General features: G+C 45.0%; 1 protein-coding gene across 1 annotated transcript in view; it reads right to left on the bottom strand.

The window, feature by feature from the left end:
* The window catches only part of SMARCAD1 (SNF2 related chromatin remodeling ATPase with DExD box 1), a 261,584-nt gene that overhangs the window by 48,900 nt on the left and 191,448 nt on the right, over positions 1-21,236 (bottom strand). Inside the window, exons 16-18 of the mRNA XM_082268551.1 lie at positions 20,594-20,731; positions 7,726-7,821; positions 7,481-7,598 (exon numbers count right to left, since the gene is read on the bottom strand). Coding sequence (XP_082124677.1) covers positions 7,481-7,598; positions 7,726-7,821; positions 20,594-20,731 — 352 coding nt within the window. The remainder of the gene's footprint in view (positions 1-7,480; positions 7,599-7,725; positions 7,822-20,593; positions 20,732-21,236) is intronic.

The raw sequence follows: 21,236 nt of genomic DNA, 5'->3' as shown, positions 1-21,236 counted from the left end.
GTCTCAGAGAGGCAATACCCGACTTTGCAGATTCCATGCAAAATTTGGGAATCTGCAGGTATTTGTTTAGAGATGTGAAATACAAGATAGGACGTGTATAATAAACAGGTTTAAAGAGAATCCTTTAAATTTGTTCTCTAGAGGTACTGGCACATCTACTCCCTGTGAGAACAAAGGGTTCAGGAATTTTGCAAATCTGACTCGCTTTGGACACATTTTGGCTAATTTGAGAGAAGAAAGCATTGGGGGGGGGGGCTTTGAAATCCGGGAACTTCATTACATCGCAAGAGGTATGGATATTTATTAAATGGAAGTCTGTTTTGATATGTATTGTGTATAACTTATAAGCTTGTATTAGTGTATAACTAAATGCAAAACCTTTTTTTTTTTTTTTTTTTTAAATTCTGGATAGAGTGTAGAGGAATTAGAATGCTTATCCTGTTTACCCTTATCATTAAAAGTAAAAGAAAATCACAATTTTTGAGTTGTCCCCCAAAAAAGAAGAGGGGAAATCTTCCAATGGGGACACTAGTTCTGGTGACCTGGGGGTCTCCAAGAAATTTCCCTTAATTTGCAGGGATCTCCTCTCACTTCCTGTTTGGTTATGGGACATAATGTAAATATCCACAATGGGACACAGATGAAAAAAAAAAAATCTGTCAGGGTTTATAACCCTCCCTTACTCTATTCAAAAAAGTTTTGCGTCCACAACTTTTACATGGGTGGGGAGAAAGAGTGAAAGATCTATTTATGCTGTTTTTTGACTGCCTTACTTACATAAGAGATGCACATTAGAAGGTGAGCTGATCACCAAAGGTAAGCCTTCGTTGGGAGGGGATCACTCTGGAGGGTGATAGTTTAAATCGCCTTTCTGGAACTGTTTAAGTGATTTGGAACACTGATTGGATCCCAATCGCTTTACAGACAAAATTAAAGTTGTTTAATTCTTTCACTGAAGTACTTTAAAGTTTCCTGTTTATAATCATATTAATGTTTTCTGATATATTCACTCTGAGCATGAGTTGTTTGATGTTTATGGATGAATTTAATTATTTAGTAGTGCTGTAAAAATCCCTTCATTGGGGAATGACTGGGGATTATTGGAGAAGACTCGGTGGGCTTTGTTGGCCAAGTCTTGTGCTGAAAGGATGGGATTGAATTTAGGCTTAGAGGTTGAAGCCTGGGTAGAGTGGCTGAGATGTTCTGTGTTTTAAGAAGACAGAGGCTCCTGAGGAAGCGGATATTTGAACTTAACACTGGGGAAGAAGAACCTTTCCTCCTGCAGCATATTTAATGAGTTTTTCAAGTGCCTCACAAAGAGACTTCTGCCTTCAAAAGACATACATGTGAAGCCTCTTTTACAGATAAATCATAACTGACCAGCTTTTGAGTCACAAGAGTCTCCCTAAGTGGATGTAAATCAGAGCCATTCTGGTTTTTTTAACCATAACTTGTTCCAAGAACATCGACAAAAGGGCAGGGCATACAGTTATTGCCAAGATAAAGTTTGATCCTGGAATACAGAATCATGTTGGTTGTTCATTGCCTAAAGGCCCGTACACACGTACCGATCGTCGGCATACAAACGTCGGTGGACGAAGGATCTGCCGATTGTACGCGTGTTAGTATGGTGCCTCCGACAGATGTCTGCGCACAATCCGCGGACAAAAGTCTTTCGTGCAAACATGAAAATATTTGTATGCCGACACCAGAACGGACGATTGTTCGCCTGTCAGTACACAATTCGGCCGACAGACCGCAGATTTGCAAGACTGGGCATGCTCAGAAAATAGAAAACACAGGGAAAGTTAACCATTACATGACATCACTTCTGCAGTCGGCGGACAAAATTCTTGTGCTGTCCTTGTGCTGTCTTTGCACTTTTCAGCAGACACCGACATCCCGGGGAGAAAAGAGGAACATTTGTAAGCCGACCATCGGTACGTGTGTACGGGGCTTTAGTCTAGTTAGGTTTGACAGACAAATGTATGCAATAGCTGGTTGCAGAGCTGAGTCTGCAAGGGTAAAAAAAAGCCCATAGGAGCGTCTCAGACTCTCCTCCAAAGCTAGAGTAGGGTTATATTGGCCTTGTGCCAAAATGGCCATACCTTAACAGATGTTTATTTTTACTATGTATTAGTTGCTCATAAAACAATAGAAAGCAGATGGTCTTGTCTTTAGAGCTAAAGTCCTAAGATGTGTATAAAATTGGCCTAGGTTTCTGCTGTACTCTCAATCGGTGGGCATATAGAGTCGTTGAAAACTGTGGTAGAAGTGTCCTTTTTTATGACTTTTTTTGCCCTGTCAAGTCCAAGGGGGTCATTTCACAGAAATGCTGTTCCGAAAAGGTAGGAAATGGATTTCACACACTCATGCTAAGCTAAGGAGTACTCTCTACAACTTAAGCTGGGCATAGACACATTTTTTTTTTTTTTTTTATTCAGTCAGCAGGCTGAGCAAAAAAAAAAAAAAAAAAAAAAAAAAAAATGATCGGAATCCTCCATCCACACAAACGAGGTGGATGAAGAAATCTCACCCTTGGGACATAGCGTTATGACAGCTGGACTCTCGGCTGTCAAAATACTGATTAGTGGAAGCAGCCGACTGATCGAGAAAAAAAACTTCCAATTTCCCATTTGACAAAAATGGATTTTTGTAAAATCTTACCGTAAAATCCTTTTCTCTTAGCTCATTGACAGACGTAGTCCTCGGTGATACACCACCTTCGGGTTATGTTGCCTCCACAGGAGCAGGACTAGACAGGAAATTAAAAAGCTCTGGCCACACCCTAGGGGCAGTCCCAGAGGGTATATCCTCTCTCTCTCTCTGCCTCAGCAAATCAGTTATGTGAAAAAGCAGTCTTTAGAGATTTTAACCCAACTCAAAAAACAGAGGGGCGGGGACTACGTCTGTCAATGAGCTAAGAGAAAAGGATTTTACGGTAAGATTTTACAAAAATCCATTTTTCTCTAGCGCTCATTGACAGACGTAGTCCTCGGTGATACACCACCTTCGGGACGTCCCAGAGCAGTATCACAACTGAGGGGTGGGAAAATGAAATCAAATCCCAATCTAGAAGGCCCAACCGGTGCCAACTAGAAGTTTACAATGCTCATCCTTAATGATGAGACTCAACAAAAAAGAGAAAAATCTTTTTTTTTTCCAAACAGAAAAAAACCCTCGAGGTAGACCACCGGTCTCCTCAAATTGCGGCCTGCAAAACCTTGCGGCCAAATGAGGCATCCGCCGATGCCGTCACATCAATCTTATAGAATTTTGTAAAGGTATGTACCGACGACCAGGTGGCCGCCTTACATACCTGGACCACTGACGCCTGATGGCGAAAGGCCCAGGAAGTACTGAGCGCTCGAGTGGAGTGCGCCCTAACAGGGAACGGAGGACTCTGACCCTTAATAGAATAAGCCTGTACCACCGTTTGTCTAATCCATTTGGCAATGGTCGCGGCAGATGCAGGCAAACCCTTTCTGGGGCCATCCGTGATCACAAAAAGTGAATCCGTCTTACGGAAAGATTCCGTCGCTTTCAGGTATACCCTGATTGCCCGAACCACATCTAAGGAATGCAACGCATGTTCCCGATGATGCTTGGGCTGAGGACACAAGGAAGGTAGTACAATATCTTCATTCAGATGAAAATCTGAAACCACCTTAGGAAGAAAAGATGGCTTAGGATGAAGTACTACCTTATCCCTATGAATCACTAGGTATGGGGACTGGCATGATAATGCAGCCAGTTCTGACACCCTGCGAGCAGAAGTAATAGCCACCAAGAAGGCCACCTTCTGGGATAAAGTAAGCAAGGGAATCTCCCTGATGTTTTCAAAGGGAGGTTTCTGTAGAACCGACAAAACCAAATTAAGATCCCAGGGCGGTAAGGGCGCGCGGACTGGAGGAGCCAGGTGCCGCACCCCCTGGATGAAATTCCGCACCAAGGATTTGGTAGCTAAAGGTTTCTGAAAGAAGATTGCTAATGCTGAAACTTGACCCTTGATGGTGCTCAAGGCTAGCTTCTGCTCAACCCCTTGTTGCAAAAAGGCCAATATTCGAGTCACCGAATAGGTACGTGGAGGAAATCCTAAAGATTCGCACCACGCAATATAAGTCTTCCATGTGTGATAATAGACTTTGCTGGAAGTCGCTTTCCTTGCTTTAATAAGGGTAGGAATGACTGAAGTAGACAAACCTCTGTCCTTCAGTACTTGGGTCTCAATGGCCAGGCCATTAAACCCAGCGACTGTAAAGCATGATGGTAAATTGGTCCTTGAGACCACAGACACTCCCTGAGACGAAGTTCCCACGGAACGTCTACGACTAACATGTCCAAGTCGGCCAGGCCGGCTTGAGGAGGCCAGCCTAGAATTTCTAGGACCACTGGCGCTGATAGAATCTGAACCAGGCGTCCCTAGAGGTATCTGGCCCCGACCATCCGAGAAAGTCTGGTCGTTTTCTGTTCCCACACATTTATCAGATACCTGATTGTTATCAGGAAAGGTGATCTTTTCTGGTTGAACCTCAGGGACCGAAGTCACCCGACTAGAGGCTACTTGGCCTATCTGGTCAACCAGATCCGATTCCTGTGAGGTATCGGGACTAATCTTAGGAAAAGGTAAAGGAAAAGATCTATTCAGGGAACGGTAACTACCGCTTCCTGTAGTACCTAAATGTTGGAAGGGAAGAATCGCACCGGTAGTAGTGGTTGATGCTCGATCTAATGTCCTGAATACCGGTGAAAACGTCCCCCCACCCTGAAACCGGGTGGGGGCGCACCTTCAGGCTGTGTACTCCTTTGCTTCGGGTTTGGCTGGGTTGGTCCTTTGCTTGTCCGACCAGCCCTTCTTGAACCCTCCTGGAGGAGTCTTGCCTTTCCCGCTAGTACCAGCCGGGCGCCCTTTATGGGCGGTAAAGAAAGGTCCTCGCTTGTTGCGAGGTCCCTTAGCTTTAGCAGCCTGTGGCAAAAAAGTGCTCTTGCCCCCAGTGGCATCCTTAATGATTTCATCTAGGTTGGCCCCAAATAGACGATTCCCCTGAAAGGGGAGATTTGTCAAGGTCTTTTTGGAACCTAGGTCAGCTGACCAGCATTTTAACCACAGCACACATCTGAGGATCACCGCTGACTTAGATGCATGCCCTAATAAGGGAGTAGTGTCCAAGGCTGCGTCACAGATAAACTGTAGCCCTTGTATAATCTGTTCCATCAAATCAGATGTCTCCTGGGGAATATCTTTTCCCCTAAGATCTTGGCGTACCATTTTCGCCCATTCCGTAAGTGTCTGGGAAACTAGACCAATAACAATTACTGGTCTAAATGCTGACCCTATCAGGGAGAAGATGGTGCGGGACTCTGCTTCCATCTTTCGATCCACCGGATCCTTAAAGGACGAAGTGTCCTCCACTGGAATAACCGTGGCTTTATTCAGCCTGGAAATAGGTGGATCCACCACTGGTGGTACCGTCCATTTCTTAATGATGGATTCCTCAAACGGATAGCGTCTAGCAATACGCTTGGAAATAGTAAAGGTACGTTTAGAATGCTCCCATTCTCCTTTAATCTGATTACCGAAACATTTAGGTACAGGAAAAACCTTCACCGTTTTGATGGGCTTATTAGTACCAAAAGGAATCTCTGTTTCAGTTGCCTCTGCCGGTAAAGCCTCAAGTTTTAAGGTTTCCTGGACTGCCACAACTAGTGCGTCCACCAATGCTTCTTCCTGAATTATAGCAGGAGAAGAAGCGTCCTCCTCACTGTCTGAGGGGGCTTTACCTGGGATAACAGCCCTTGCAGAGGAACCTGCAACTGCAGTGACCATCTCTGAATCAGAGTCAGAGGTGTCAGATAGTATAGGGGTAGGCGGGGGTCGCTTCCTTGACCCCCGTCCCTGACAGGCCGCCTCCACCCGAGCCACCATAGACTCCAAAATTGCTGTAAATGACTCTATACTCTGTGCACCGGCGGGTCCCGTGGCCCCCTCGAGGGAAACAGGTGGGGGAATATGTGTGGCAGGGTCCATGATAAATTCCAGTCACTTCCTGGATAATATAATTCAAAAATAAAAAACTTTTTTTTTTTTCTCAGACCCCCAGCGCCACAAAAGCCCCTTAGTGTTACCTGCTAGGGATCCCTATCGATCGAGAGAGAGAGAGAGATAGACCCCCAGGCTCACCACTTGATGCTCAGAGTTTAACTGCAACAGGTTACAGCGCTGTCTTGACAAACAGGAAGTCTTTTGGCTGGCTGCCCAGGAAGAAAGGAGGCGGCTCCGCCCCTCTGCACGCCTTCCGGCGCCTCCCCCAAGCTCCACGAGGTGTTTGGATCACCTCAAACATGGCCGCCCCCATGCTGGAGACACGAGGCTACGCCAAAATGGCGGCTCGTGCGATCCAGCAAAAAAAATGGCGGCGGCCTGTACTGAATAGCGGTGTGCTGCAGGGCACACAACACTCTCTCTGCATGGGGATATGGCGTGGTTGGCGGTACCGGCCCTGGCGGACCGCATGGCCATTCGGGAGGCCTGCAAATGGCTGGAGATCTGATTAGGAAGGCAGTCTACATGTCCGTGGCTTCTGACTGGTAGGTAGCTTATTCTTAACACCGTAAGATTCCCAGAATGCCACAGATTACATCTTTTTAACATGTATACAATTAGATTGTTAGCTCCCAAACCAAGCCTCCTGGCTTTTTGCACATAAAATCACACTCAAAGTAGGAGGATCTGTGTCATGTTATAGGATAGAGGGGGACTCTATCTTACCATACAGAGAGGGGCCCGCGTTCACCACAAGACCCGTCAGGGGAAAAGGGGGAACATACTACTCACCATACCGGAACCAGGCGGGCACCAACTCCTGACAGTACCCCTCTCCACCGGGGCGGGAGGGCTGTCGACCGATACGGACGCCGTGACTCATGGTCTTTGGCGTTTCAGCGAGACGTTTAACTCGCGTGGACAGTCCTTTAATGGGACCTTGTCGCGGCCGACCCAGCGCGGAGCTATGGCCTGCACGCGCTCGTAGGCTGAACTGGGGTGACCACCGGATCTCAACATCCAGCCCGTCGCCCAGTTCAGCTTTCTTGCTTGAAGATCTCACAGGAACACTGGAGAAAAAAAGCTGTCTAAAAAATCCTTTAAGAAAAAATTCTTGCCAGGACCTAAGATCCCAGCAAGGTATCTAGGTCCTTACTCCTAACTAGACAGAAAATAACTGATTTGCTGAGGCAGAGAGAGAGAGGATATACCCTCTGGGACTGCCCCTAGGGTGTGGCCAGAGCTTTTTAATTTCCTGTCTAGTCCTGCTCCTGTGGAGGCAACATAACCCGAAGGTGGTGTATCACCGAGGACTACGTCTGTCAATGAGCGCTAGAGAAAAGTGGATTACAATCAATGGATCGAAACTTGGCCTGTCCTGCTGAACCGGCTGAATTTTGATCCATCTATGGCGAAGCTTTATCTTCTACACATTACCTGTGCCTTCAACGGAGCGCTTTAGTCTATTCATTAGATCATTGTACAGCTGCTGTTGCTTCGTGGACAATGGGCAAAACTTAATATGATCTTGCTTTGGAGGTAGTTGCTTGAGGACCTGGAAGAAACAAATGTTGATAATACTAACAGTAAGCAGAATATGAACGATGTCCACAACTGTTTGTAAGTAATATGCACAGATTGGTCACATTTTAACATAAAACTGTATTTGTGAAAAACCATACCTCGCTTTTAACTCTTCTGAGAATAAATGGCCTCATGATTCGTTTAGCATGAGCAATTCTTCCTTTTTCAAAAGGGCTTTGTTCATCAGTAGATTTCTAAAAAAAAAAAAAAAAAGAAGAATCAGCGTTAAAATGTAATCAGGACACTGCTATGATTATGAAAAGAGAAATTTTGACACAAGCGTAAACTCTGTATCTTGGAGTACAGCACCACACACAAATTGTAGACCATGGATTATTTGCAGCCACCTTCATGCAATTCGACCTTGGCAAAAGCTTTGCTAAGACTGCCCCCCAGTCTATAATCCTGACCACGCCGTAAGACTCCAGTAAGACCAGCAATGAAGAGATAAAAAGAGGAGAGACCTGTGTCTTTTACTGTACTTCCAAGATACAGAATTTACACGTCAAATTTCTTCAGCTTTATTGCTTAGTGCAGGATTTAATTTATAGACCAAGGGATGTCCCAAAGCAATAAATCGAGGGATGGGCAACAAAACAGCTAAGCAGCAACAACAGGCTGACAGGAAGATAATCAGGGTCAGTAGATCCAAACAAAATATAAATAGTGGAAACCCTTCACTGCTGGAGCAAGCAACAAAAAAGGGTAAACAGCCTCCTAGTACCCACAGTGTAAAGGAACATGTAAAAATACAGGCAGAGGCTTCAAAGAGGAGCACAGACACTAGGGACAGCAGAGGCGCCAGAACCCCACCTCAATGAGAGGATGCGTCTAAGCGGGGATGGGGAGATCCATTCCCAGAAGGCAGAAAGTGCCTAAAAAGTGGGTTAAAGCAACCACATAGTAGGCTGGAAATGGAGAGAGGAAGCCCCAGGGAAACTTCTCTGAAAAGAACAAGAGAATTTAAAAAGAAAACAAAAACAAAAAACATACCACTGCTGCTGAAAATAAGAGACAGGAGGGTCCGCGTCTATGAGGACCCACAGGAGGGGAAAGCCTTTACTTCCAAAGGGCAGGGCTTGGCTAGGTTACAAGGGCTTGCAGGAATCCCTACATAAAAACCAGGAAGAATCCACCATTAGCATAAAGTGCCCTGATGGTCCATGCACTAAGGAGAATAGGAAAGAATCTAGAAGGATGAATAGGACCCACTGGGTACAAGTTGGGACACAGTAAGCTAGATCAGGCAGATAATTTGTACAATATGATGAAAAATTTAAATTTTGGATCACTAGGTGAAAATAGCTTAGCAGGAACTACCGAGTTGGAAAACATAACCTGCATGAAAGAGGACCTTTGGGAGGGGTGGGAAGTTTATAGAAGCTAAGTCCCTTAGCATGTAGAGGAAAGTGACCACAGAAGAACCCTTGGGAACAGGGTTAACCTGTCCAACACTAAGGTCAAGGGCTAAAGAAAAAGAAAAGTGAGAGCTGCGATCCAATGATCTGTAACGAAGAAGTAGGGAAAGGCACAACAAACTTTGATAGTCTTGAGGGCCGATACCAAAGAAAAGATATGCTCGATTGGAACACTAGGGGCTAAGTCAGAGAAGACCTCTTCTGAGGCCAGATGCTGAAAGACATGCAGCAAGAGAACACCCAAGGTCTATACACAAGACAGTAGGGCCAAGAGCACAAGGTGCATCTTTGAAGAAAGTGAATGATAATCTATAGTAGGGGAGAGTACAGCATGGGTTTCTTCAGCCCATTTAGCGAATAGCAGCTAAAGGAGGTTCTCAGAAGTAGCCTGTTGCTATTGTTTAGTTTTTTTGTTACCCACCCCTTGATTAATGCTTGGGGACATATCTGTATATTCCGTATCTTAACCACTTGCCGACCGACCGCCTCAGGTTTACTGCGGCAGGCTGGCTCGGCTGCACGAATCGACGTAGGGGTAAGTCGGTTGCGAGAGTGGTGCTGTGGGGGCGAGCGAGTGCCGCCAGTAGTGCGCCTGTCCCCCCACTAGGCAGCGAGATGCCAATCCACGGGACCAGCGGCAGCGATTGCCGGTCCGGGCACCCACGATCGCTCCCCGCTGAAAGAGAAGAACGGTCAGCTGTTGATCTATATAGGATCACAGGTGTCTGTGGTAATTTCACAAGCCCATACAGTTAAAAAAAACACTCCCCTAGGCTCACACTTAACCCTTTGATTACCACTGTGTTAACCCCTCCCTGCCAATGTCATTATTATAGTAACAGTGCATATTTTTAGCACTGATTACTGTAGTAATCTCGCTGGTCCCCCCAAAAGAGTAAAACATTTAATTTTGGGGTCCAATCTGTCTGCCGCAATGTTGCAGTCCCGCTAACAATCGCCGCCATTACTAGTAAAAAAATAAATAAAAATTACAGAAATCTTTCCCCCAGTTTGTAGACGCAACAAATTTTGCCCAAACCAATCAAAATACACTTATTGCGATTTTGTTTACTAAAAATATGTAGCAGAATACAAATTGGCCTACAAGGATGAAAAATTTAAATTTACATTTTTTCTTGGGAATGTTTTATCGCAGAATGTGAAAAATATTGTTTTAGTTTTTTTTTTCAGAATTGTCGCTCTTTTTTTGTTTATAGCGCAAAAAATAAAAATTGCACAGGTGATCAAATACCACCAAAAGAAAGCTCTATTTGTGGTAAAAAAAAAAAGGAAATCAATTTAATTTCGGTACAGTGTCACAAGACTGCGCAATTTTCCGTAAAAATAACGCAGTGCCGAATCGCAAAAAATGGCCTGGTCATTAAGGGGGCAAATCCTTCCGGTCCAGAACTGGTTAAAGTACACTACAGGACAGTGGTCCCTTTCCTTTCTTTTTATCTTTTCATTGCTTCCTAACAAAACTGGAGTCTCACAGCATGGTCAGGGTTATATGGATACACTGGGGTGGAGCCTGTCTTACCTTGTGCATGTTGACAGTCCCATCCAGGGGTCCAGGCTTTGACCGTCATGATGGGCATACCCTCAGTGGATTCCCCAGTGTCTAGGTGCCAAAAAGAATGGACCAAAGCCCTGCACCTGTACAGCACCCTGCAGCTAACTACACACATTGCATAAAGTGCGGATGTGAGTACCCATGCAAGATTCAGTGCCTGAAGCAAATGACAAGTCAGCCCCGGCTGCCATGTGGTCCAGGTACTGTTCCCAAGGTGTACATGAGGGTTGCCCATCTAGAAACTGCTAAATGAGTCTCGAAGGCATTTAGATATTGACAAAATAAATTGGGTAGGAAAATCTTCTTCAAGGGAAGAAGGCATCCACCATTTACGAACACTAGAAAAAAAGTCTCACTGCATGGACAAGGTAGGTTGTTAAGATACACTAAGAGATGGACCCAGTGAAGCTTTTCCCAGCATCCAATCACCTGAAGGTAACAACATATAATCCATGGTCTATGAAATCCGTTTCTGTGTCCTGTACCATATGATAAAGTTATATAATTTAAAGCTAAAAACACATATAGAGGTTTGATTTCACACTTTTTTTGCGGTGAAAATCTGTTACCCAAACAAATTCTAGCCTTCTAAACCACTGTGTGCTAAAAAAATGAACTACATTACAAAATGCCAAAACATTACATACATAATAAATAATTCTGTTTTACTGTGGCACCAAAATTTCAGTCTTTGCAAGCTTTTACAGTCTGAATGTTTCTCTACAGTAAATGCAGTTCAGTAGTCGGTGGGTCTCAGTACGCAGGTCCTTGCATTCTTGTGCTTGAAGCTGATGTTTCGAAGGGGGGTTGTAACCCAACAGGCAGGACTGACAATGGTGGTTGAGATTCCAGTGCAATAGAAACACTGTGAAAGAAGTTAGGCGCAAACTGGATTTCTGGCAGATCAACAGCTGTTTTCCAGTACTAGCAGCATTTTTAAAAGGGATAAAAAAAAGAAAAAAAAGAAAATGTACACTTATTGCAGAGATGTATTGAATATGTTTTTTTTTTTTTTTTTTATCTCCGTCATACACATTAAGTCTCGATTCACACTAGCGCGACTTGTCAGCCTGACAAGTCGCGCTCCGTCGGGGTCCATTGACTGCTACAGGACCTGTTCTAATAGGAGCGACACAAGTCGCTCCGACTTAGAAAAAGGGTCCTGTACTACTTCGCGGCGACCTCAGAGCGACTTGCATAGACTTCCATTATGTGAAGTCCATGCAAGTCGCTCCGAAGTCGTGGTGCATGGGAATGCACAAGTCACCCCCGAAGTAGTAAGGAGTCGTGCCGCCCCAGTGTGAACCGAGCCTTAACCACTTGCCGACCGCCGCACGACTATCTACGTCGGCGGTCAGCCCCTCACAGGCAAACTAACGTAGGGCTACGTTGCTTGCTTGTGAGGGTCTAGGGAGCGAGCGCGCGCCCCCCGGGGCGCGCTCCCGCTCCCGCGTGGTCACGGACCCCCCCGCGCGTGTGACCAGCGGACCCGATGTCCGCCGGTCACTCGGCGATCGGCGGGGGAGAGGGAGAATGTCAGGCAGCTTGTGTAAACAAACTGCCTGTCATTCTCTTCGCTGCAAAGACACTGATAAAACGGATCTGGTATGTAGATCCGTTGATCAGTGTCTTTACAGCTAGAGCCACAGCCAATCACAGTAGAAACCACGCCCCTAGGGACACACACAGCCCCTCCCTTCCAAATAAAGTTAACCCCTTCACTACCAGTGTATTTTTACAGTAACAGTGCATATATATAGCACTGATTACTGTAGAAATGTCACTGGTAACCCCAAAAGTGTCAAAAATGTCAGTCAAGGGTCCGATCTGTCCGCCGCAATGTCGCAGTACCGCAAAAAAAATCGCAGATCGCCGCCATTACGCGTTAAAAAAAAAAACAACAAAAATGACAAAAATCTTTCCCTTTGTTAGTAAACGCGATAACTTTTGCGCAAACCAATCAAAATACGCTTTTTGCGATTTTTTTTACCAAACATAGGTAGCATAAAATAAATTGGCCGAAAATTTTTAAAAATTTTGATTTTTACATTTTTTTTTGGGGGAATTTCATATAAAAAAATGTGAAAAATATTGCTATTTTTGCAAAATTGACGCTCTTTTTTTGTTTATAGCGCGTGATCAAAAAATCGCACAGGTGATCAAATACCACCAAAAGAAAGCTCTGTTTGTGGGAAAAAAAGGACGTCAAATTCGTTTAGGTACAGCGTCGCACGACCGCGCAATTGTGCGTTAAATTCACGCAGTGCCGAATCGCAAAATACCCCCTGGTCGGAATGGGGGTAAAATCTTCCGGGGCTTAAGTGGTTAAGGGATTGTAAAGTCTTGTTTTAACAAAAAAAAAAAAAAAAAAAAAACACCACAAAGCAAACGTGTTATACTTACCTGCACTGTGTAGTGGTTTTGCACAGACCAGCCCGAATCCTCCTCTTCTCTGGTCCCTCTTCTGTGCTCCTGGCCCCTCCCTAGTGTTGAGCAACCCCACAGCAAGCAGCTTGCTTTGGGGGCACTCGAGCCGAGTCACAGCTCCCTGTGTCCATTCAGACAAAGAGCCGTGGCTCTGCCTCGCCCCCTCTCTCCCCTGATTGGCTGACTGACAGCAGCAGGAGCCAATCGTGCCGCCATCTCAGCCAATGAGCAGAAGAGTTCCAGACAGCTGAGAAACTCCTGCAACATCGCTAGATAAAGATGGGCTCAGGTAAGTATTGAGGGGGGAGGGTGGGGAGGCTGCTGCACACACAAGGTTTTTTTCTTAATGCATAGAATGCATTAAAGTGGAGTTCCACCCTAAATTTATACTTACCTCCATCTTCTCGCTCCGGGTCACCTGAAACACAAATGGATAATCACAATTTTTTTTTTTTTTTACTTACCTCGTAGAGAAAATATACTTACCTTACTTCCTTCTTCCTCCCCTCGGCGGCCACGGCGATTTGTCACTTGCTGATTTTTGCAATGATTCCTGGGAGCTGAACGTCATCGCTACCAGGAATCAATGCGCCTGCACCGACCCGACGTCAGTTCTGGTGCGCGCGCGTCATTTCCTTCTAAACAGCTTCTGGGCATGCCCAGAAGCTGTGGAGGGATAACGCGCGCGCACCGGAAGTGACGGCGGGGCCGGTGCAGTGCATCGTGGGACCGAAGGAGGAAGAGGACGCAGAAGAGGAACGCGCTGGCTTCAAGCTGCCCACACCTGAGATGGCAGCGCTGGACAATACTTTTTCACGGTAAGTATTTCTCCTAAAAGGTAAGTGCAACCCGGGACAGATCAGAGGCTAGCCATTGTGGAATGTACTAGCCCTGACTGTCCCGGGGGTATTTTTATTAAAAAAAGTATTCCCAGGGTGGAACTCTGCTTTAAGATAAAAAGAAAAAAAAATTCTGTCTTTACAATCCCTTTAATAAAATGTACTGCTTGCCGACTTGTACATTACAGAATGTATTACTGAATTACCACTGATATAGCCAGGCTTTAGTCACATATGATCCTTTATGTTAGTGCAGCAGGTTTTCCCAAAAAATCTTCTGTTAAAAAAAAAAAAAAAAAAAAAAAAAAAAAAGGGAGTGGCTTGGCTGAGCATGTGAGAAGTTGCCTCTCACTGTGCCTCGCCGACTATTAGCTGAATACCAGCTAAAACATTAGCTACACCGGCATCACCAACGCACGAACCTGTGCAATTACGAACGGGGAGAGGAGAACTTGCGGGCACTATTTTACATCGGAGCCCGCACACTAGAGCGCTGGGGAAGGGGCTTAATGCAGCAGGGGACTTGGCGGCCTCGGGCTCCCTAAACGGCGCTGAACCGCTACCGCCACACATGCCAGCGTTGGACAGGGGCAGAGAGGCGACGGAAAGGGTAGAGCGATTTGCGTGGAACGCGACAACAATGCCTGTGGAGGCAGGGGGAAAGCTTGTGGAGCAGGCCCGGTTACCAAAGAACACCAAAAGACCGTCGGCAATAAATGCTTATGAGGTAACCGAGGGCAGAGACTGTGTGGAGAACATGACGTTGGAAGCAGGGGGAGGAAAAGCTGTGCAGGCTATTTCTGAGGCCTTGACCCTTGTGCTACCTCCTGTAAGGGAACCGACCCTTAAAGACGTATTTATGGCAATACAAAATTGCAATCATACCCTGAACTCTCTGAAAACACAATTTACCCACCTAAGGGAAGATGTCACCGTTATGCGCCAAGATATGCAGAGGATGAGAGACCTACTTCAGCTGTGGAGGGCAGAGTTAGCACTATAGAGGATGAAATGGGCCCTGGCATGAGAGAGATTAAAGGGGTCAGCATGCAGTCCGCTCACCATGCTAACCGTATTGATGACATGGAGAACAGACTTAGAAGAAATAGTGTGCGGATACTGGGCCTCCCTGAGCAGATGGAGGGGAGAACCCCTACAGAATTTATTGAGCATTGGCTAATCGAAATATTTGGCAAGCAAAATTGTACGTCGTCCTTTGTAGTTGAGAGAGCTCATAGGATCCCGGCCAGACCTCCACCGCCAGGTAACCCTCCACGTCTGTTTATCCTTAAACTGCTGCATTATAGAGACAGGGATAAACTTCTTACATTGGCCCATAATAGGGGCAATGTGGAGGTTAATGGATCGAAAAGTAGGATTTTTTACTTACCGTAAAATCCATTTCTCTGAGTCCACCGATGGACGTAGCTGCTGCTTTAAATCATAGATAGCTGGGTAATAAGCCCCTCCCACTAGGAGGTAGAGCCGAAGGCTTTGACACGACCAGGGGGGCAGCGTCCCTGGGTTATTACTCCTGGCCTCACCGTTGCATCTTCAGTTTAGTTGCAAGCATTGAATAATAACCAAAACCCAACTCTTCAGAGAAAAGAGGGGTGGGAGCTACGTCCGCCGGTGGACTCCGAGAAATGGATTTCACGGTAAGTAAAAAATCCCATTTTCTCTTTCGTCCATTCTGTAAAACTTGGTGAACGTATATACAGACGACCAAGTGGCTGCCTTGCAAACCTGCATCACTGACGCCTGATGGCGGAAAGCCCAAGAGGCACTCAACGCCCACGTAGAGTGAGCCGTGACAGGGAAAGGAGGAACTTTGCCCTTAAGAGAATACGCCTTCACCACCGTCTGTCTGATCCATCGAGAGATGGTTGCCGCAGACACAGCCTGACCCTTATGGGGTCCATCCGTATTCACATACAGAGAGTCCGACTTACGAAAAGACTCAGTCTCCAGATACACCCGTATCGCCCAGACCACATCCAAGCAATGCAAGGCAATTTCCTTAGGATGTGAAGGTTTCGAACAGAGTGACGAAAGCACTACGTCTTCGTTCAGATGGAAGTCTGAAACCACCTTAGGAAGAAACGCCAAATCCCTCCCTCCCTCCCCCCCCCCCCTTCAAAGATCAAGGGACATGGGAGGATTAGCAGTTCCTCAACCGAAAATATATTTTATTGCCTCTCAACTATAGCATTGTATCCCGAGCACTGGAGTCAGCTGAGTCAAGCAGTGCACAAGAAGAAGAAGAGAGGATCCTGCTGCAGTAGAGCTTTAGGAATCCATAGAAAGAACCGCTGAGCACACAGGATACAAACCAGCCTCTCCTCCCCATCCCTCCACTGCCAGGCTCTCTCTACAGCTTCCCTTTTTAAGGATTTCTTGTCTAAATGGATCTTTTGTATGACTAAGTGGATCTGAGCACGAGAAGGAGAAAAAAGTCCCTAGAAGTAGAGGAGAAGTAGACGATCGCCTTGTGCTTTCTGGGAATATTGGTCAAAAAGGCCCATTGGACACAGGACTATTAGCAGATGTGTATCCGGAGTGTCCCTGGAGCCTGATTGGCCACGCTACCTAAAGGAGATAGGAACCCCCGCCGGCCATACTATCTACCCATAGGGAAAGGATCCTTACTGATTACACATTCTATAGGAGCCGAGGGATAAGATTTGAGGGCTATAGGAACCATACACAGCCCAGATTACAGGTCTACTACCCCTTTAGGGGTTTTCACTTCTGGTAAGTGCGGTCCTGGGAGTGAGGGGAGCACCGTTGACACATCACACCGGCCACACTTGGAGAATCACAAGATCCGTTAAACAGCACTAGTCACTTTTCAGATGTGATACAATATCGAGTTGCACTTATTTACCCCTGCACTGGAGCACTTTCACGTGTGATTTGGAATACTATAGAACTCATTTATATGTAACTCCTGCTTGAGAGTTACATCTCACTTTAAGTGTGATTTGGACACTTGATTTTTATAATTGTTTGTGTGAGATTTTGTTTTGTTTTTTATGCGGCTTTAAAATCGCATAATTTTGAATCATCAAGCTGCCTTTTACAAATTTGTTTTTGATAGCACCTTATGTCCCACTCCTTTTTTGATATTCTTTCACCCATTTAGATTTACCTTTACACACCCTTTGGGCTTATTCATTGGGTGGTAGCACCAACACATAGTCACTTCAGCACCTTATCCTTTATCCTGATTGGGATCTGCACTTTTATATTATTTTTAGGGGGATATTAAATTTTGAATCTATAGCACTCAGTCACCTAATCACTTTATATAGATCCCATTTGATATGCACTATATAAGTTATCTTTCGGATAAGGAGTACACTTTTTGACTTATCACCATTAAGTCACTTTTTATTGTGTATTTTTAGATCTTTATATATTTGAATCTCATTAGCATTAAGTCACCTCTTATTGTATATTATGTATATTTTTCACACTGTGATCATAATCATATTTATTTATATCTTTGAGTTATACCCTTCTCCTTGCACTTCTTTATTTACATTGGGCAGCGCCATTTACCTCCCTACCATTTTTTCCAAGTAAACAATGCTTTATTGAAAGAACAATACATTTATAAGAATAGGGGTACTCCACAAAAGTTTTATAAAATATGGGAGTTGTGGTTAGCGTTTTCTGGCCTGGCTCTCACCTCTTTCAGATTTTGATAACAAAGGATAAGGGTGAATTTTTATGAATAAAAGAGATTGACGTGGAAAAGTGTATGCTGATTTTTGCTATCAAGAGGACTTTGTAATATTACCACGTATGGTGTGAGATGGTGTCGCGCTAATCCAAATACACAAACAATGCTGATAAAAAAGAGAAAACAAGTCCCAAATGCAATGACTGAGTCCACATAAACCGTAGAGATGGAGGGGTGCAAACAGGAAAGTCCACCACCGAACAGTACAATGAGGTACTCTTACCGACTTGATAGACCCCACAGGGTCTAAACACGCCCAGAGTATAGTGAAGTCTGTGGCAGGGAAGGACTGATCACATCCATACACTTCCTCCCACTGGCGACCGGATTGGGTTCCCCCAAAGAAACTCCTTCAAGCACTTGCTGAGATCTGGTTCTTTCGTTCCCAGCGGATCCCTCGCCGATATCCTCCTCTGTGACGTAATTCGCTTCCTGACGACGCACCACCTGGTCCTGTCCCCGTCCTTTCCCAATGAAGTCGAAAAAACAACAATATCTCTCCTGCGTTCGAGTGGTATGTGGGAAGGTGAATCTTCTAGGCGGTTTTATGACACAAATGAAGTGCTCTTGCTGCCCTCTCAGGACCAAGGGTATCCAAAAGGCACTACAAGAAAACAACACAAGAGAAGGGCGCACCGACCTTGTGCATTACCACTTAACCACTTAAGCCCCGGAAGATTTTACCCCCATTCCGACCAGGGGGTATTTTGCGATTCGGCACTGCGTGACTTTAACAGACAATTGCGCGGTCGTGCGACGCTGTACCTAAACGAATTTGGCGTCCTTTTTTTCCCACAAACAGAGCTTTCTTTTGGTGGTATTTGATCACCTGTGCGATTTTTTGATCACGCGCTATAAACAAAAAAAGAGCGACAATTTTGCAAAAATAGCAATATTTTTCACATTTTTTTATATGAAATTCCCCAAAAAAAAAATTTAAAAATCAAAATTTTTTTACTTTTTCGGCCAATTTGTTTTATGCTACCTATGTTTGGTAAAAAAAATCGCAAAAAGCGTATTTTGATTGGTTTGCGCAAAAGTTATCGCGTTTACTAACAAAGGGAAAGATTTCTGTCATTTTTGTTGTTTTTTTTTTTAACGTGTAATGGCGGCGATCTGCGATTTTTTTTGCGGTACTGTGACATTGGGGCGGACAGATCGGACCCTTGACTGACATTTTTGACACTTTTGGGGTTACCAGTGACATTTCTACAGTAATCAGTGCTATATATATATGCACTGTTACTGTAAAAATACACTGGTAGTGAAGGGGTTAACTTTATTTGGGAGGGAGGGGCTGTGTGTGTCCCTAGGGGCGTGCTTTCTACTGTGATTGGCTGGGGCTTGAGCTGTATGGACACTGATCAACGGATCTACATACTAGATCCGAGTGATCAGTATCCTAACAGCAAGGAGAATGACAGGTGGCTTGTTTACACAAGCTGCCTGACATTCTCCCTCTCCCCCGCCGATCGCCGAGTGACCGGCGGACATCGGGTCCGCCGGTCACACGCGCGGGGGGGGTCCGTGACCACGCGGGAGCGCGTCTCCGGGGGCGCGCGCTCGCTCCCTAGACCCTCACAGGCTAGTGACGTAGCCCTACGTCACTTTGCCTGTGAGGGGCTGACTGCCGACGTAGATCGGCGTTAGGCAGTCGGCAAGTGGTTAAAAGTTTATTAAAATCAAAGAAGGGTAGCGTACAATATACTCACAAACGTAGCATATGAACAAGTATATGGGAAATGGGCACCGCTCGCTTCCAGGACACTTCTCTACTGCTGGATAGCGTGATGGCGTCCTCAAAACCTGATGTGGCTTACGCGTTTCGAGGGAGGACCCTCTTCCTCAGAGCCAAAATCGTGATCAGGTTTTGAGGACGCCATCACGCTATCCAGCAGTAGAGAAGTGTCCTGGAAGCGAGCGGTGCCCATTTCCAGAGTATATTGTACGCTACCCTTCTTTGATTTTAATAAACTTTTAAGTGGTAATGCACAAGGTCGGTGCGCCCTTCTCTTGTTGTTTTCTTTCCCAATGAAGGACTGTGCCTCTTTGGATATGCCACGTATATATGTCCTCACACTTACGGTCTCGCTGACTGAAAAATGCACACCGTAAGTGTGAGGACATATATACGTGGCATATCCAAAGAAGCACAGTCCTTCATTGGGAAAGGACGGGACCAGGTGGTGCGTCATCGGGAAGCAAATTACGTCACAGAGGAGGATATCGGCGAGGGAACCGCTGGGCACGAAAGAACCAGAACTCAGCAAGTGCTTGAAGGAGTTTCTTTGGGGGAACCCAATCCGGTCGCCAGTGGGAGGAAGTGTATGGATGTGATCAGTCCTTCCCTGCGACAGACTTCACTATACTCTGGGCGTGTTTTGACCCTGTGGGGTCTATCAAGTCGGTAAGAGTACCTCATTATACTGTTCGGTGGTGGACTTTCTTGTTTGCACCCCTCCATCTCTACGGTTTATGTAGACTCAGTCATTGCACTTGGGACTTGTTTTCTCTTTTTTATCAGCATTGTTTGTGTATTTGGATTAGCGCGACACCATCTCACACCATTTCATTGAAGATACAGTTTTCTTGTCTTTTTGTGTCAGCTGCTTTCCTTTAAAAGGAATATACTGGTTTTTATATTTTTTATGCTATCATGATTATAGCGCAGCAAATTTACTATATATTACCACGTATGGTTTGACCGAATGGATGGTGTTTTTTTTTTTTTTTTCCTCTTTCTTTAAGATATTTTGCTCTATTGTTGATGCTTTTTGTTATTTTAATGTTGTTTCATGTACCTGAAAAAAACCTTAATAAAAAGTATTTCCAAAAAAAAAAAAAAAACAATCTACATTCAGTGTACCACTGTCAACTGGTAATCAGACAAAGGTTTCAAATAGAGAGCTGTAAGGCTCCAAAACTAGCCTTATAACATTAAAGTGGCTAAGCTGACATTACCGCTTTGGATGAGAACATTCTTTTGATTTCACTGGTGCTGCTGCTGAACATGTGTGGCATGACGAAATTCAGGAGTGACATCAGCTCTAGTAGGTTATTCTGAACTGGAGTTCCAGTCAGCAGGAGGCGATTCTTGGCCTGTATGTACAAAGCGAAGAAAGTAATGTTGGCAGTTCTTGATAACTAGCATCACCAAAGAGCTTCCCAAATGATGTGAAGCCTCAGCTGTAAACAGTTAAGAAAGGCATGAAGGTTAAGAGAACTGAAATTTACTTAAAATGGGAATGAGGCATAACTGTTGTGATGAAAAAGTATTTAAAAGTATGGTGGGGTTTTTTTTTTTTTTTTTTTTAGTTATACTTACCTAGGTGGATGCAGCATTGGTCCAATGCTGCATGTGTCCCCAAGAATCGAGCGATCGAACATCGCCGATCGCTCAGTTCTGACAGCTCTCCGGGCAGAGAGCTGCTGATTGTCAGTCAATAAAATCAATTAACGCCCAAGTGCTTGACGTCTGTAAAAGCACCTAAACTTTTACAAGGATACGCCAAAAATGGATTTTTTTAAAATCTTACCGTAAAATCCTTTTCTCTTAAGCTCATTGACAGACGCAGTCCTCTTGATTAATAACACATTGGGTTAT

This window comes from Pelophylax lessonae (genome assembly GCF_965119305.1).
Source record: "Pelophylax lessonae genome assembly, chromosome: 1".
NCBI classification, from domain to species: Eukaryota; Metazoa; Chordata; class Amphibia; order Anura; family Ranidae; genus Pelophylax; species Pelophylax lessonae.
The sequence above is the reverse complement of the archived record's forward strand: the minus strand, read 5'-3'. Positions and strand labels throughout refer to the sequence as shown.